The sequence below is a fragment of the Lampetra planeri genome, chromosome 28 (genome assembly GCF_965212315.1).
Source record: "Lampetra planeri chromosome 28, kcLamPlan1.2.h2, whole genome shotgun sequence".
NCBI lineage: Eukaryota > Metazoa > Chordata > Hyperoartia > Petromyzontiformes > Petromyzontidae > Lampetra > Lampetra planeri.
This window is the reverse complement of record NC_136134.1, coordinates 2,592,130-2,610,458: the sequence shown is the minus strand read 5'-3', so window position 1 is coordinate 2,610,458 and position 18,329 is coordinate 2,592,130. Positions and strand designations below refer to the sequence as shown.

Genomic DNA, 18,329 nt, shown 5'->3' with positions numbered 1-18,329 from the left:
AGCTCAGTGAGCCTTACCTGATAAAAAAGAAAGAAAGAACCAAAATATAGTAAAGACGTGAGAAGACGAGCACGTGGGCCAGTCTTTCTCAGCGTCTTCGGACTCCACATACAACCGAAGATCTAAAACTGCCCATAAGTGACGTATTGCGCACGGTTCGCAAGTTAGGAGTTGGAACCATTGTGGGGCGGTGCCCAAAATCCCTCCATTGTGAGTTCTATACATTCCTAGATATATAATCAGGTCTTTGTCGCTGGGCACTGCTCAGGCAAAAGCCTTGAGCGAATTACACATTGCAATGCACCAAATTATTTGTTTAACTTTTTTTTTTAAGTACAGTGGGCAAGGTGTGCATTGTTGCTTATGTCCATCCGTGTTTGTAAAGAGGAGCATGGGTGGCCTCGGGACAGGCTTTTTGTTTGTGCCATTCAGTGGCGGCTCCTGCAAAATCTCTCAGGGGGGGCAAATGTCTGGATGATTGATAAGGATAAGGTCCACCCATGCAATGGATAAATTAACAGCTTAAGCATGTAAAGGCAACTTCACTTCTTTAATATTAATGAAAAATAAAGTGACTCTTACAATACATCTTGTTTGTTTGTATACTCACTATTAAAACAAACCACTCAAGTTTCTTTTGTTAAAGTTTCCACTAGGTGGCGACAAATTATATTGTTGGATGAAACGTGCTTACGTATGATGACGTAAGCACGTATGATGACGTAAGCACGTTAGGGCGAACCCTCCCGGAAGCCATAGAGAATGCATTGCAGCGCCCCCGTTCGAAAAAAAACATCTTTGAATGTAAGTCTATGGGACCACTCGGGGCGATTCTCAGCTGGAGGGAAATCGCCCAAAAAGAGGCGGTACTCCACAGAACGTAGCATGACGCTGATTGGACTATATCCAGAGGCACAGTGACGGCTAGCGTGACTCTGTGGTTGAATGACATTGGTGGTGCGTCGCCCAATCGCCCTAATGAAGAAACCGCCCCTGGTGCCATTGCATCGTGGTCTTTGGATTTCCTTAACATCGTCTTCCATGCTTACAGGCGACTACAGATGGGTCATTCCATATCATGGGACCTTTTTGTCAATTTCAAAGTATTAAAAATAAGAATAGGTTTTAACTTTCTGTCAATAAAACAGGAGGTGTTAAGATGTTCAAACACCAAATAGATACCCTTTGCAAGGGATCAAGTCTCCATTAACCACACGTACTTGTGGTGAACATGCAAACAAACATGCTTTGGTAATACAGTGATACCTCGGTTCACGAACTTAATTCGTGAACTGACTCTGGTCGTGAACCGAATTGGTCGTGAACCGAGGCACATTTTCCCATAGGGTTCAATGTGAATCCGGTTAATCCGTTCTGACCCTTTTTTTGGTTTTTGAAGCACATAAATATGAAACAAATGACAATACAGATTACTGTAGTACTGTACAGTATAGTAATGTATAAAGAAAGAACACTAACCTTGCTTGAGATGACTTCTGGCATGGAGGAAGGCGGGTGGGAGGCGGGTGGGAGACAGTAAGCACTCAAACGGGTGAACTGTACAATACAGTAAGTACAGTATTGTACAGTAGTACAGTACAGTACTGTATGTGCTAAAAAGCACACCAAAAATCAAAAAGTCACTGAAAGTGTCTTCACAGTACTCACAGTACTTCTTTCTGTGTCTCTGCTTCTCTCCACGATCTTCCTACAGGAAATCACGACCATGTGACAGCCTGGAATTAGCATAAAAATGGGCGCGGCTCCTGTTCGTGAACCGAAGCGGAGTTCGTGAACCGGAGCATATTTTTATGAAATTTTCTGTTCGTGAACCGAGTTGTTCGTGAACCGAAGCGTTCGTGAACCGAGGTATCACTGTATATGCATTGTCTTTGAAACTGAGTTGGCATGGGTCGTTCCATGCCAACTCAACCAGAAAAGGGGCATTTTGTTATCCATAAGAGTTTTTTTGGATTAAATTGTGTAAATATCTCTCAGATTTTCCAAATAAAATTCACTAAGGAGTGGGGGGAGGTGGTGAGGGAGGTTTGGACTGGACTCAGTTGCAGAAATTGTATAATTAGTATTTCTGCCTTCGAGCTAAGACATGACTTTGAAGTCTAAAAGTGACCTTGACTAGAACAATCACCCTGGGCTCAATGTAGACGCTGCCATCACGAGTAGCACCAATATCCGGTTCCCCTGAAGCTGGTCTGGTAACCTGCCAACGGCGAGTTAGGAGCTCCCCGATGTTGTTGGTGAAGGTGAGGGTACCAGAGAAGTATAGTACAATAATAGGTGTTTTTACCCTGCCCCCTCTGCCACTCAATAATAAAAGCCAAGACCTGGTGTCATACGTACGTACGTACGTAGATAAGAAAGAAGAAATCGGTTACTGTTTAGAAGTCACAGACGGAAATACGTCCTTTGGGTAATGTGGAAAAAAAATGGTGAGCCTGCTGTTTGGCAGTTAAAGTTCACAACAATGTTCTCCTCCAGGTTTCCCAAAAATAAATGTCTAAATTCGTTGAAATCTCTCACCTATCTTCTTCTTCTAACCTATAAAAGTAATTTTTTGTCTGTCTATCTGTGTGTGTTCACGCGCTTGCGATGGATTTGGCTCTCAAACGGTGAGGTTTACGGTTAAATAAAATTTGCCAGGTACCACGCCGTAAGCCCCCCGGTTGGCAAGCGCTATTCCTTTTTCACATCCGTCACCTTTAAATTAGTTTAGCGATTTTGTGCATTTATAGGTATTTATTTATTTACATAGTTTTTCCGCCCGGCGCGGGACAAAGCACATAATTGCGCATGCACTAACCGCTGATAGGAGTAGCCCCTAGCAATGCACACACGATCACTAAAAAAATTCATTCACGTTAACAAAGCTTAAACAATATACACACAATGCTGAGGTTAATTCTTCACAGTCGTATGTCCTCTTCTCCCCCCCCCCACCCCAATGCGTGCAGTTCCCGATATAAAGTCCGTAGATATTAATATTATAGCGCTTACATAGCGCAATGTGTCACCTCCTCCGGCTGGGCAATCTAGGCGAGGCCGCGGGCTCTGCACGGGACTAGGCCTCACCACGGCAATTTAAAGTACAATTTTATTGAATCTTTCGCTAAGAACTCAGGTTCATTGTTTACTATTATGAAACTAATAAGTTGGCAAATATTACAATAATAATGTTTGTGTGCAGAAAACTAATTTTCCATTATTAGGTTGCTAAATATTAATTTTTTAAGTTGTGTTTTTATGACGCTGCGACGGTGTACTGCCAGTCTGTGCTGTGGACTGCTGCCTGCTGATTAATTAACGTCAGTGCACTGGCACTATTATCTATACTGCTAATTTAGCTTTTGCCAATTATGAGTCAGTCTATAATCTGTTGCCTGCTTCTTTACCTCACTCAGTGTACTGCCAGCCTTTCATGTCGACTGTATCCTGCTTTTTCAGCTGCTGACCGTATTGCCAGCTTTTTATGTGGACTGCAGCAAGCTTATGTCATTGAGTCGGTGTGCTGCCAGTCTATAATCTAGACTGTAGCCTGCTTCTCAACTTACCTGTGCGTACTGCTGTAGACTTATTTCAGCTTATTTCTTCAATGCATTTCTATTGTTTTGATTGCTCACGTCACACTATTTACTGATACGTAGTACTGCGATGCTGATTAATATGTTATACTGCTAAATACGTTGGACTTTCTTAGATACAGCTCATTGCATTTCGTCTATCGTTTTGTTACATTCGTGGGAACATCACCCATTTAAAATTTGCCGTACCGCACCTTTACTTTCCACCAAAGCGGGGAGCACGCAGGGAGGGTCAATGCCCTAAATATTGTTGAAAAATTACAAAGCTGCAGAGAGAGAAAATTGCTCTAGCTGTGGCATCATCGGGGATTGCTGTGTAAGTCGATGTGTGAGTGAGTCGATGTGTGTGTGTTTGAGTCCATATGTGTGTGCGTTTAGGTCCATGTGTGTGTGTTATTCGATGTGTGTGCATGGCTCCATGTGAGTGTGTAAATCAATGTGTGTGTGTGTCTATGTGTGTCAGTTGATGTGTGTGTGTGTACGTCGATGTGTATGTGTGTGCGAGTCCATATGTGTGTGTAAGTCCATATGTGTGTGTGGAAGTCGATGTGTGTGTGTGTGTGTGAGTCGATATGTGTGTGTAACTCCATGTGTGTGTATCTAAAGTCTATGTCTGTGTGTGTGAGTCTGTATGTGTGTGTGTCGGCCAATGTGTGTGTGAGTCTATTTAATGTATGTGTGTGTTTGTAAGTCCATGTGTGTGCGTGGCTCCATGTGTGTGTGTAAGTTCATGTCTGTGTGCTTAGGTCGATGTGTGTGTGTGAGTCGCTGTATGTGTGTATGTCGATTTGTGTGTGTAACTCTATGTGTGTGTATCTAAAGTGGATGTCTGTGTGAGTCCATATGTGTGTGTGTAAGTCGATGTGTTTGTGTGTGTGGGTCTGTGTGTGTGTCTTTTTCGCCCAGGCAACGCCAGGTACTTCCCGCTAGTATTAATTATGGGTGTGTTCCTTGCAAATACCCAAGCGATTCAGAGGTGAATAAGGTACCAGTCAATACATTAATTCAAAGGTTGGTGTTTGACATATGAAGCCAGCATGGTCAAGCTTTGGGCTTAAATTCACCTTACAAAAGGAATACCCCATTTATTTAGAAGGTACTAGCTATGCACGTGGCCTGCAGTCCAGCACCGTAGCACATACACATAACTCAGGCTTGCCAGGAGAACGCGGTACGGCAAGTGTGGACTTGTGGGAATAGAGCATTGCCCCCTCGCACAACGTGGGTATTCCCCAACAGGTGCTCTGGTTTCCTGCCACCGGAATTAATTGACCATCCCCTTCGCCCCCCCCCCACCCTGTGCCGCGCACAGACCGTGTTCGGCTTCCGCCGCGTGCGCTGGCGGCAGGCGCTGGTGGTACTGGGAGCCGTGCTGTCCTGTGGCTTCCTGTTGCTGCTGCTCTACTGGCACCCGCGCTGGCGCGTGCGCTTGCAGTGCGTGCCCTGCTCGCTGGCCGAGGCCGACGTTCTGCTCCTCCGCACGACTGTGAGCACCGTCGCACGCGTGTCCGTCCATCTGTGTCGCGTGTCCGTCCATCTATCTGTCGCGTGTCTGCCAATCTGTGTCACGTGTCTGTCTGTTTCGTGTGTCCATCCGTCTCGCTTATCTGTCCATCCGTCTTACGTGTCTGTCCGTCTCGCGTGTTTGTCCGTCTGTTTCGCGTATCTGTCCATCTCAGGTATCTGTCCGTTTCGCTTGTCTCGCCGTCTTACGTGTCTCTCCATCTTTTTAACGTGTCTGTTCATCTCGCTAGCCTGTCTGGTGAAGCAGCAGGTTTTACACACCACGTTCTGGTAACTCTTCTCGCCCAGCATCTTTTTCTTTACTCCTGAATTGACGTTGCAGTTGGATTTGATGCCTTACCAATTGCCACATTGATTGAAGCATTTAACACTCAGTCGATTCACGACTGACATCCTGGCCTATCGTCTCACCTGGTTGATAAAACGAGTACCAATTTGTTTGAAGTCGGCAAGTGGTTAGCTGATGAAGACACTTGGTTTTCTGCCATGGGAATTAGAAATTTCTACCACTGGCTCAGGGCTGCCAATGGAAACGAGTGTTTATTTTCCCAGCTTATAAACACCTTTCAAATTTTTTACTTTCAGATTAATGTGAAGAGTCCACCGAATTGGCAGCATTGGAAAATAAAATATATATGACCTATGTAACTGTGGAAGGTGTATGTCACTTACATGGATGAAAAGTTTGGCCCCACGTAAAAATAAGTTTGGCTAATAATTTTATGTAAATACACGATAGTTTGACAGTTGATCCTTATGGCGGTACCCCGGGGTACCAAATAATACAAAATGGCCGAGGCAATTAAATATTTTATTTCTGGGACACTATTTTTTCCAGGGGTGAACTTAACTCCGCGACTGGGGTACCAATCAATTCGAAATCGGTGCTACTCCGCGATGTCGAAACGCCTAACATTAACATAAAAAATCCGTTATCGAAAAATTCAACTCTGAATAGTGCATCGTGTTCGGCTCGTCGAGATGAGTCCATTGCCGCATGGCCGACCATCAACAGGCTAAAAATGACTGCATCACGGACATTATGCGAGAGCCGGGGTACTGCCATAAGTTTGTTGATTTACAGCCTGGGGTGCCAATAGTGTCGTTTAAAAAAGATGCAAAAATATAAATCTTCCCCTCTGCACAAGTACATAGGAATGATGTCTTGCAGGTGCCATGTTATATATTTTGTTCATGGAAAGTTTGGGAACTGTTATCGGTGGTCAAACACAAATGAAAGAACTCGCCACATTAGCCAAGAAGCAAGACCTTACAGCAGCAAAACGTGGACTGTAATGGGCTGACGTTTCAGGCAATGGCCCTTCTTCAGAGCAGAGGCAGAAAGAGAGGGCAGAGATATTTCACCGACTTGTAGTTGGAGATGGCAGCTTACACTTCGCTGGCCCTGAAACCACGGGGACATTTTTTAAAAAAGCCTCACACATGTAGGCCTTCAAGACCAATGTTGGCTGTCACCTGATGAGGCTGGTTGTAATTACCAGCGAAACGTCGTACTCGAATTATAAATATTGTGGGTTTACTCTCCAATACACCGGTGTGCTGAACTCGTAACTAATTGGCATGTTTTGGTTATGTAACAAAGTTTACTAATTGGCTGCGTCGGTTGTAGCGGGTTTAACGACACATTTATATTTACGCGATCTAAACAAAACAAAAAAAATCTTTATTATGGAAAAAAAATACATTTTACAAACGAACAACGTTCTGCGTAATCTCGCATTTTACGTGCAGGATGAGTTTCAGACGTGGTCGAGGCAAAAGGTGGATTGGCTGAAGCTGCGTGAGAATTCCCACTTGGGTGGCGGTGGGGATGAAGCCCTGCGTGGCGACTTCGCGTTGGTCGCTAGCGGAAAGTCGCAAATATTCTCGTCCCTGCACCAGCCCGAAATGAAGGTGAGTGCGGGTGTTGCTCATCGGTGATGGTGTCTGTCATGGTGGCGAGATGTTAATTACCACACCTGGTAATTCGAAGTTTGCGTGTCTCTCTCCCCGTGGTCGTGTGGATTTTTCTCCGGGTCCTCCGGTTTTCCCCTCGACATCAACGAGCCATCATTCAAGTGACATGAGTGGGGCTGCGAGCTGCCCACAGTGACTTGTGCCCCACACGTTTCGCCGTGTTCCTTCCTCGGTGCTCGCATCACACACCCTCGTGTTTCACCCACTTAGCTTGTGAGTTTTTTTCTAATTTTCCGTTTCCGCCCTGCAAATTTCAACTTTCAACCATCTAAATGACAGCGGTTTTCGGCTGGAATATTAAAGGTGTGTGCGTGCGCACGTGCATATTGGGAGCGGTAGTGTGGCGGTTAGCGTGCTACGCTACGAAGTTCGATTCCTGCTCATGGCCACCAACACCAGTGATGATTATTTAAACCGGTCCTGGGCCTCCCCGTTGTCGACTCGGCTTCAAATGAATACCTGGTGCTATGTGTAATCATTGCCACGAGTTGTACAAAGGCGGCCAGGCGTGATGCTGGCCACCCACCCCCTCGTGCGCCGTGCCGGCCTTCGTAGGTGCTCGCTAACAGCACTTGCCTCAACAGTCTGTTATGGTTACACGGGGGATCTTCGTCCGTGTGTGATTTACTAAGCCCTCCATTGCAATTGTAATGCAATGTACTATTATACTCCCCATCTTCAACCAGCACCGACCAGGGTGGTGAAGTATGGTCAAATAACCCCCACGGACCCGCATGCCATGGGGAAGCCCTCATCCAGCAGTGGCTTGACAGAAGGGCTGTACACGTCTGCAAACTCACATCCCAGGAAACAGGGAAAGTTGGGCCAACGGTTCCAGCCGCGTGCGAACGTTGGCCCAACGTTGGGATTATCTCTCTGCTGAGACAAACGTGACAACATTACCAGGTGGCTCAGCGGTGGAGCGAGCGGTTCGCAATTGGTGGCGAGTTCAACTCCGCATCATCCCTCCGGGGTCAATACAGTGAGTACCAGTTTGTGGGGAAGACAACCAGTGGCTGTCCTATGGAGAGACTCGCCTCCTCCATAGGAATGTGGAACTTCCACCACCGAGACTGGGCTATGAACAGGAGATGAGCACTGCCTCAGTGTGAGTGTGCGCACCTCATTTGAGCACTGTGGCTTTGTAAACTGGCCTATGAACCCAATGAAGCTGAGTTCGATTGCCGGCCACAGAAAGATGACGTCTGTGGCGAGTGATCTCCGAACCGGTCTCCCCCCTCCCACACCACCTTCACCAAACCTGGTGAAGTATAGTCAAGCAACCCCTGTGACCTTACACGGCGTGGGGAGACCTTCATCCAGCGGTGGATTGGCACCAGTCTGTAAGTCAGAATCTTTATTTATCCTGGAGGAATCCGATGAGATATAAAGCTCTCTTTCACCGATGTCCTATTATATTAATTATTATAAGTCAATATTATTTTAATATTTAATGTGGACATGTAAACACCGCTGGTTGGTGCCGTAAACACAAGGCATGTCATGGCTGTGACGGCAGAGGAGAACACAAGAAACACCCTTTGCGTGTTTCTGTTGTCTGACGCGAGACCTTGTGTCCGATTTGTGCGATCAAATTCGACTTCCCCCACCCCCCCGAACCCCCCCCCCTCAAACTTTCCTCCCGCCCCCCACCCCAGTTCTTGTTGGATTGGTTTGTTACAATTTCATTTGGGAGTGTGCTGACAGAGAATAGCTTATTAGGTGCAGTCATTGTGGGTGTGATGACACTGTGGGTCTGTAAAAAGCAAAAGATCCCCACCCCGTATAGCCTTAACAGACTGTTGTGGCAAGTGCTGTTCGCGAGTAGCACCTCTGAAGGCCGGCACGGCCCACGAGGGGGTGGGTGGCCAGCACCCTGCCTAGTCAGCTTTGTCTCCCCAGTGGCGATGATTACACATCGCACTAGGTAATCATTTTAAGCTGAGTCGACATAGGAGAGGCCCAAGACCGGTTCAGATATTTGTCACTGGCCTCGAGCGGGAATTGAAACCGGGTCGCTGGGTTCGTAGCGCAGCACGCTAACCGCTGCTCCACCGCTCCCCACTGGGTCTATATAACAAAAACAACAAAAACAACAACCGCCATTCGCCACTAATTGGCAATGACGTCACCACGGAGCTTGTGCAAGGCTATGTGCACTTAAGGCCACGTGAAATGGGTCTATACAGGTAGTCCCCGACTTACGATGGAGATGCGTTACGACGACCCCATCGTAAGTCTTAAGTCGAAAATGGCCTAGCCTACCCAGGAGTCTTAAAGAATGGTGATAATTTAGCAAAACAGAGCAATTTACAGTACCGTACTGTATAAACTATATGCGTACAGTACATCCCGGCAGCGTCCCAATGTACAGTATCGTACCTCGTACGCTGCTGCGTTTGCCTGCCGCGCGAAATGTAAAATATTTTACAATTTTGTCATATCGCTATCGCCATCGTAAGATCGAAATATCGTAAGTCGGACCATCGTAAGTCGGGGACTATCTGTATATATACACACGTGTGCATTTTCTTTGAATGCTTACCATCATGTTATCCACAATTATAGCACTATCAAAGGTAATTTAAGACCACAAGTGACAGGGAACATTGGTTTGCTTTGCTAGGTGTTACGTTGAGATCACTTGATGTCATTCTCCGTATGTAGACAAAAATATGCGTGAGAAAACACTTTGAAACGCGGCAAAGAAAACACGAATATAATTGCAAATGGTGTCATCATTGCTCAATGTATGAAACTATTTTTATTTTACCAGGTAAGGCCCCACTGGAGCTACGTAGCTCTTTTTCAGAAGCGACCTGGCCACAAATGATAGCTCAACGAAGTGGCTTATCACGTGGAAATTTATGGCAGCCAAATAGTCCAAATGCATGTTGATTCTAAATGTGGAGGGAAAAACCGGAGGACCCGGATCAAAAAAACCAACACGACCACAGGGAGAACATGCAAACTCCAAATATACAGCAGGCGTCAGGGTTGGGATCGAACCCATGGCCACCTATATACCAGGCGAGGTAGTTAACATCCAGCCACCGTGGCGCCCAATATATAATTAAGAACATAAAAGCAGTCCATCACATATACGAATGATGAAAGTAGCACTACAAGGCACCACTCCTATTACATTCGTTCAACATAGTCCTATGTATCACTGTCTTAAACTGTACGAGCAATGTTAACGTCGGGAAGCAATAAGGAATAATTATTTACCTTAACTTAGCATGGGTTACTATTCTTTACTAGGCGGCAACAATTCATGAATTATTTAGTCTGACCATACTTCGACACTGGTTCGTGTGCGTCAAAGGTGGTAGGACTGTTGGAGGGGTGGGATTAGTTTGGATATCAAACGACGCTGACCGTGGCTGGGAATCGTGGCCGGGAATCGAACTTTAGTCACCGGGATTAATAGCACACTTTACAAAGACAAAGATCACCCAGTATAGCCTTAACAGACTGTTGAGGCAAGTGCTGTTAGCGAGAACATATGAAGGCCGGCACGGCGCACGAGAGGGGGTGGGTGGCCAGCGTGTCCTGGGCCAGCCAAGGACACGCTGGCGGGACGATGTCGCTCGGCTGGCCTGGGAACGCCTGGGAATTCCCCAGGAAGAGCTAGAGGCTGTCGCCAGGGAAAGGGAGGTCTGGACTGCCTTGCTCAACATGCTGCCGCCGCAACCCTAGCCAGGACAAGCGGACTGAGAAACGAACGAATGATTTAATACGCATTCTGTTTTAAATGATTGTTTGTGATATTCACCCTGATCCATTTATAGATATTTGTAATTACCCCGTGACTTTCTTCTCAACAGGTGATTATATATTCTGAAAGGGGTATGGCTTCACATCTTATAGAGGAGGGAGTTAAAATATGTAATACTTGTATGGAGATGGATGGGAGACGTGTAGAGGTGTTGATAATAACTTCTACCCGATTATTTTAGCGGGGTATCTATAAATCGATTGCCTGGTATTACAATATAGGCTCGTACTAAAACTGCGCCTGTTTCGCTGGTGTCTCCACAGATCCGTTACTTTGATCATCAGAAGATTCGCTACGTTTGGAACGTAAAGATGGAGAAATTTGAAAGACTGGGGTAAGAGTCGCGAGATAACCACACGTGACATTCATGTCATCAGTATACAGCCATTGAGAAAAGTATTCAGAAATTGAACATTGTTTAGAAACGATCCAAGGAATTGTATTGTTGGCATAGAAGCATGGCCCTCTATCAATTTGAATGCAAAGAACTACCAGGCCGTACGTGGGCTGCTGCCATGTAGGCAAAGGAGGCCGAGAAGAAGTTGGATTTATTTTCTTTACCAAAGCCTTATTTAACTCTTAACAACTATCACTGATATTATTTCCCGTACCTTCGACTAGCACGGTTGGCTACGTAGGGTGCAATAGAAGTTCAACATACTGAATTTGCATTCCAGAGGTCACCGCTTCAATTTAAATCGCCCAGCACATGAGTTGAATCAACAGGGCAAGTTTATTATATTCCTTTCCCCAATTGCCTCTGTCCAGCCAGCAGCAGTGTATATGTAAATGGGTGGGATAAAGTGTGGATTCTCTTCCATGCTAACCAGGACATCTGGTTAGCATGCGACAGTAGGTCAAATACTCTCTAAAAGGTCTCTCCAATGCTCGAGACGCCGGTTATTAGCAGCAAGAGCAGTTTATGCAAATGCTGTCGCAAGAGGCCATACGTTTGGGGCAACGGTCCTTCGCTGACTACGCGTGATGAATGAATGAATGATTGCTCTCCAAGAGCTCCCTATAGTTGGAGGCCCTTTCCTCTCGCAGTGGTGTGAGCAAGCAATTGCAGGGCTGCACCTTGACATTTTTACCTTTCTTATGTGCTTGGCCTTGTCTACCAGGCAAGTGCAGTTGTCATCTGAGCTTTCCGCCAAGGAGTCTTTCAAGGTGGAGAATCCCTGCGTGCTATTCGCTCGTCTAAAGTTGTATGATAATTCGTTTGATTCTAAACAACGTTGTAGAAATATGCTTGGTTCTTTCGGTAAAGTCACGTAGAAGGAAAATAATAAAATAATAAAAATATGAAACAATAAAAATTCTCACGACGTTTCGACTGCAACACAAGCAATCATCATCAGGTGTGAAATCCAGAGCAAGAACACTTAAAAAAAGTGGCGGTTTTTCCTAACGTCAGCACCACGAACAGCGATTTGGCAGTTGGTCAGATAGACGACGCCGAACATAGATGGACTCGTCCATCTGACCAACTGCCAAATCGCTGTTCGTGGTGCTGACGTTAGGAAAAACCGCCACTTTTTTCAAATTTTCTTGCCGTGGATTTCACACCTGATGATGATTGCTTGTGTTGCAGTCGAAACGTCGTGAGAATTTTTATTGTTTTATAATTTTATTATTTCCCTTCTACGTTACTTTACCGAAAGAACCAAGAATATGAATCCCTGCAGTCACAAAAGCTTTAAATCAAAATTTAACGTTGTACAATTTACGATGCTCGTGCCAAAAGAAACACGTGCTTGTCGTTAACATGACTAATAACAGTGGCGACTATTTGAACAGGTCCTGGCCTCCCCTAGGTCAACTCAGCCACAAATGAGTACCTGGTGTGATGTGTAAACATCACCACTGGGGAGACAAAGGCGGCCGGGCGCGATGCTGGCCACCCACCCTCGTGTGCCATGCCTGCCTTCATAGGCGCTCGCTAACAGCATTTTCCCTAGCAGTCTTTACGGGAAATATTTGTCTTTGTCTGTATATATAATATGTATTTGTATTTACGCAGTGGACTGGAGAATACCCTCACCTGTACAGAGGTCCACGATCAATTCGGGAAGGGCCTCGATCAGTCACAAAGAGATTTGAGGTATCTGTTGAATTGTTTTTTATCTGTCACTGAATTCCAGTTAATTTTAACTCACAATAACCATGAGTGTCATTGTGCAGAATATAAAGAACAAAATAAGCAAGCATACATGTCATTCATGTCATCAGCCGTGATATATCCACTGCTGAATTGTTAATTGTGAGGTTGCCTAATTTGTGGAACTGTCCCTTTTATTATAAATATCCCTCAGGTCTGCCTTGCAAGGCAATAGACTTTAGTCTCAATGAACTTTCACTTGGCTATATATTTAAAGGATGTATTCACATAAATTATACATGTGCCATTTGTTGACTGATGTAAATGACAGTAATACCTCGTTATTTGGGTATTTGATCATTCATTATTGGGTATAATTCTACACGGCTGCAATTTCAGCATATATACAGTGTTAGAAATTCGCCATGAGCCGAATTGTCGTACCGAGTGGGCAAATGTCGGCATGAACGTGGAGTGACGCCGCACACCACAACCAGAACAACGACTCGGTCTGGTGGCGGCACGCGTGGTGAGCGTTAGTGCAGACCTGTCGCTTTGGACTTTACCTTGTTTGTGCACTCTGTGCAAGCCAACCACCTCGGAAATGTCGCCTACACCGACATCAAGAAGTAATAGAAAGGGACTGAAGTATAATTTCCTTAGTCTGCGAGACAAATCTAAAGTTGTGGATATAATTGATGCAGGGTGTGTGTCAATGCGTTAAAACAAATTTGGACAAAAATGTATTTGGGCAGGAGGCACTGGGCAGTTCCATTGTACATAATTCGGAATATTGGATAATTCGGCAAGGCCAGAGCCCCATATGTGTTGAATTAACAGGGGTTTATTGTACACATTTGTGATCGTGAAATTGTCTCCCAGGTGCGGTGTGGCGTTGTTGAGGCTGACGTTTCGTGTTGCTCTCCGTTCCCAGGAAACTTGTCTATGGCCTAAATCTCATCGACATCCCAGTACCCCCCATTTGGAAGTTACTCTTTAAAGAGGCAAGTACTCTCGGCGCATCGGCGAGAGAATTGCACCACCAGGAGAGGTCAATTTCAAGGGAGAAAATTACAGGATTAGTTTTACGTGGTGTTGTAAATTAACAATACATGATCTTTAAAAGAATGTATTCCATCTGAAAAGTAATAAATAAAAGTGTAATTTGTTTTGTTAACTACATTTCGGAAGCATTATATCGGGATAAACACAGTGCCAAGGTGGATAATTTGGATGATCATATCTTTTTCACGTCGTTTGGTTAAGATGGCGATTGTGGCATTGCAACTGAATAGCCTGTGGCTTTCTCCCCAAAGTGTGCGCGAATTGCGAATGATGAGATCCCGCGGTGTTTCCTTTCTGGCCAGGTGCTCAACCCGTTCTACATTTTCCAAGTGTTCAGTGTGTGCCTGTGGTTTGCGGAGTCCTACATGGAGTACTCGTACGCCATCATCGTCATGACTCTCATATCTGTGGGCCTCTCCATCTACACCGTGCGCAAGGTGATGAGATGGGCAAAGTGGCAACTCTGCTGGGGGAAGGCGGTATGCATGTCAAGTTTGAGGACATTGATGTTTCACATTTATTCCCAAAGAAAAAGTAATGGCCAGTGGAAATGCAAATCCCCACTGCACATTCAGTTATAAATTACGCTTTGTTTACTCACGAGGGCCTCGGTGAGTTTTTGCAGTAGGTGCTTGTCAATTTTTTTTTTACTGGCAATGATTGCTATGTATCTTCCAACTCAGAACAACTTGAGATACATTTTTCACATTTGGACCATGACCGCCGGCACACGATGGCCTAGTCTTGCGAACGACAAGCGGCGAACGCGTACCGCTTGGCCGCATTACTGCCGTGTAATTTTGCATGTATGTACAGTAAAACCTTGGATTGCGAGTAACTTGGTCTGCGAGTGTTTTGCAAGACGAGCAAAACATTTTAATAAATATTCATTTGATAAACGAGCGAGGTCTTGCAATACGAGTAGTTCGTGTATACGCTTTGTCTGCCGAGCGTCACGTGATCACAACTGATATACGAGTGCTTTGATATACGAATGCTTTGGACTACAAACACGTTTCCGGAACGAATTATGCTCGCAATCCAAGGTTTTACTGTATGTTGAATTTCTTTCGCACCGTACGTAGCCAACCGCGCTCATCGGAGGTGCGGGGGAAGGACAACAAATGGAACACAAAAAACAGTTATAAAGAAATTAGATTTCAATCTACATTTAAAAGTGCAAAGCTCCAGTGGCTTCCTAATATCAGACAGAAGAGCATTCCAGACGGCCGCAGGAGCGCATCTGAACACGTGCGATGCAGTTGGCCGTTTTTGTTCAATGGCCGAAGCAAAAGGCGCTATTTCTCTCCTTCCCCTCCTCCTCCTAGCAAGCAGTGGCACTGAACAAGATGGTCAAAGAGCACAGCAACCTCCCTGTGACGATACTCGGAAGAGACGGAAGTAAGGCCTTGCTTTGTGTGCAGTGCAATGGAACCGAGGTGATTGTTCGTATTTTTTCGTGTCCCGTTTAAAACATAATAATTCTCAGTTTGAAAGCGATCGTGCTGTCGGCATGGTGTTACGAGAAGAGGAATCCATTCGCAGCTTCATCAGAGCAGTGCAAAATATCAACACAGTCTGCAAATTTGTACTTTTTAGCTGGGCAGCGGTGGTGATAATGCGTGCCTGTAAACCCCGCAAGGTGGAGATAGCGAGGAGGGTTTGTGGATCGGACAAATGGGGAAAAAAGTTTGTGAGACTTCCTTCTCTTGGGCATCAAGGTGTAATACCCCCTGGCCTGCCAGCAGAATCATCGTCGTCATCACGATCCATGGGCAGATAGCTCCGTTGGTGTCCACCTGCACATTTCGTCATTTGTTTCCACCCTCCTCCTGTCTTGTGTTAATTATCTCACGCAGTGCCACATCTTTCTGGCAGGATGCAGTACAGCAAATTGTGGACTGATATGATCTGTCCCTTCTGTATTAGGTGGAATGTTGCCCCCTAGCATGCGTGGGTTTTATGGGGTGCTCTGGTTTCCTCCCACATGTGGTACGAGCACAAATTGGTGTGAACACATCGTGATGTACCGGAGAACTGCAGAGAACATTGTTTTTGTTGTTGTCAGCTCACTGCCTGGCAGCCTTCCAGCTTGGTCTGTTGTTCCACAGCGATGGTCAGATGAAACCCCGCGTCTCCGATTAGCAAAGAAGTTCAACGTACAGGGACTCCTCTACTTGCGAGCATTCGACTTGTGAACCTTCATAGATACGAACAAACCTTTCCATATGTCCAGTTGCCTGTTCGGACCGAGAGTTTTAAGTTCAACCACCGCGCAATAGATGATGGTGGTGGCATCTACATCTGCAGAACGAGAAGAACCAGTGGCATCTACATCTACAGGAGATGATGCAACTTTTAAAGCCATTTCCAATGTTTAGTGTACACGCCGTACAACATGTTTGGTAATCGACAAGAGTAAAGTTGAACAAATCGACTTAAGAACAGACCTGGAACCTAACTCGTTCGTAAGTAGAGGAGTCCCTGTACGTACATACTTAGAATTTGTAGATACTTTCAGGTGTATATTTTCGTATTTTATCCACACACACCCAGGAACACATTTTGCCAACGGGCCCTGCTATGAGAGAAACGTAATTATTAACGTGACAGTCGAACAGATATTTGACATTCTCAGAGTTGGAAAATAGCCAAACTAAGTGAAATATCAAGATGAAATATGAGCGGGCCTGAGCCCATCAACTCATTGCAGTTGCCAAACCGGTTTGATCGTGGGCTTGCCCCGCCTGGCTTCTCTACATACGGTGCGAAAGAAGTTCAACATACATACATACATCCACACATGCATACGTTGCACGTCTAGTTTTGACACGGTTATAGTGAGACCTTGAGTTGACGTTCCCTGGATAGGCAAGATGGGTACCTCGCCTGGTGTACAGATAGTCGTGGGCTCGACCCTGATGCCTGCTGTATATTTGGAGTTTGCATGTCTCTCTCCCCATGGTCGCATGGATTTTCCTCCGGATCCTCTAGTTTTTTCCCACCACACTTAGAAACACAGAGTATTTGGCTGCTTTTAATGTCCACGTGATAAGTCACTTCTTTCAGTTATCATTTGTGGCCAGGTCGCTTCTGAAAAAGAGCTGTTAAGCTCAGTCGGCCTTACCTGGTAAAATAAAAATAATTTAGTTTTAGATTTAGGATAGCGCATACTGTTGTATCTATCTGATATTGCCTACAAATGTCAGTTGGCACAATACGTGGACATATAATCTGTTTGGGAACGCACTGGCGAACTGGTTGATGTGTAAATGAATGAATCTGCTTTCACAAAACAGTACGTTGCATGCCCGCCGGGGCAAATATCGTGTTGCTTTTTCCGTCATCAAGAAATAAAATGAGCTGGTGGAGTCTAGTGCTTTGTTAAATACAAGTACAATTGTCTCCGTGTTCAGAGGGGTATTGGATGGTACTCACCTAATTTGCTTGCCCTGAATCGGTGGTGAGCAAAAAAATGCCTTTGCACCACAAAGTGGTACTTAGACTATACATTTTTTTTTATTTTACCAGATAAGGCCCAATGAGCTATATAGATATTTTTCAGAAACGACCTGGCCACAAATAACAGCTCAACGAAGTGGCTTATCATCATGTGGAAATTTAAAGCAGCCAAATACTCTAAACGTGTGATGTTGATTCTCTATGTGGAGGGAGAAACCGGAGTGCCCGGAGAAAAATCTGCACGACCACGGTAAGAGAGGCACGCAAACTCCAAATATACAGCGGACGTTAGGGTCGGGATAAAACCCACGATCTCCTGTATACCAGACGAGGGAGTTAACATCTCACCACCGTGGCACCCTTAGGCACCCTTATGTTAATCGAACCTCACGGGATGATGGGCTGAGTAGATTTCTTCTAATTGTGTTTTGAACCGCCAGTCCAAGTACTTAACCTTTAACATAGTCTACGTGGCCAGACAAATAACAAGATAAGATGGGCCCTCCTCTGCGGCGCGGGACTGACCGTAGCTCGTGTGCGTGCCTCCCTCAGCCAGCAGAGACACGACCTCCACCGAGGTGGTGCCGGGGGACGTGATAACATTCCCCAGCAACGGGGGGATAATGCCGTGCGACGCCGTCCTCGTGTCCGGCTCCTGCGTCGTCAACGAGAGCATGCTCACAGGTAAAGCTGCGGCGGCCTGGGCCCTGGGCCCCTCCGGCCCCGTGCGACTCGGCACAGTCGCGCACCCCCTGCGCACACACGTGTCACGTCCTTGCAAGAAGGCAAAGCCCCCGTTCCTCGCCGGTTTCCGACGCTTTCA

General features: G+C 45.7%; 1 protein-coding gene across 5 annotated transcripts in view; it reads left to right on the top strand.

Annotated features, from left to right (window-relative positions):
• ATP13A4 (ATPase 13A4) overlaps positions 1-18,329 on the top strand; it is a 66,481-nt gene that overhangs the window by 19,871 nt on the left and 28,281 nt on the right. For 4 of the 5 annotated variants that reach the window (XM_078607670.1, XM_078607671.1, XM_078607672.1 and 1 more), the window contains 8 exons: positions 4,912-5,085; positions 6,876-7,037; positions 11,145-11,215; positions 12,902-12,982; positions 13,914-13,983; positions 14,347-14,481; positions 15,373-15,445; positions 18,059-18,190. In XM_078607670.1, the coding sequence (XP_078463796.1) occupies positions 4,912-5,085; positions 6,876-7,037; positions 11,145-11,215; positions 12,902-12,982; positions 13,914-13,983; positions 14,347-14,481; positions 15,373-15,445; positions 18,059-18,190 (898 nt within the window). Of the gene's footprint in view, positions 1-4,911; positions 5,086-6,875; positions 7,038-11,144; positions 11,216-12,901; positions 12,983-13,913; positions 13,984-14,346; positions 14,482-15,372; positions 15,446-18,058; positions 18,191-18,329 lie in introns of those variants that run through there. The other variant, XM_078607675.1, reaches the window with a different exon arrangement.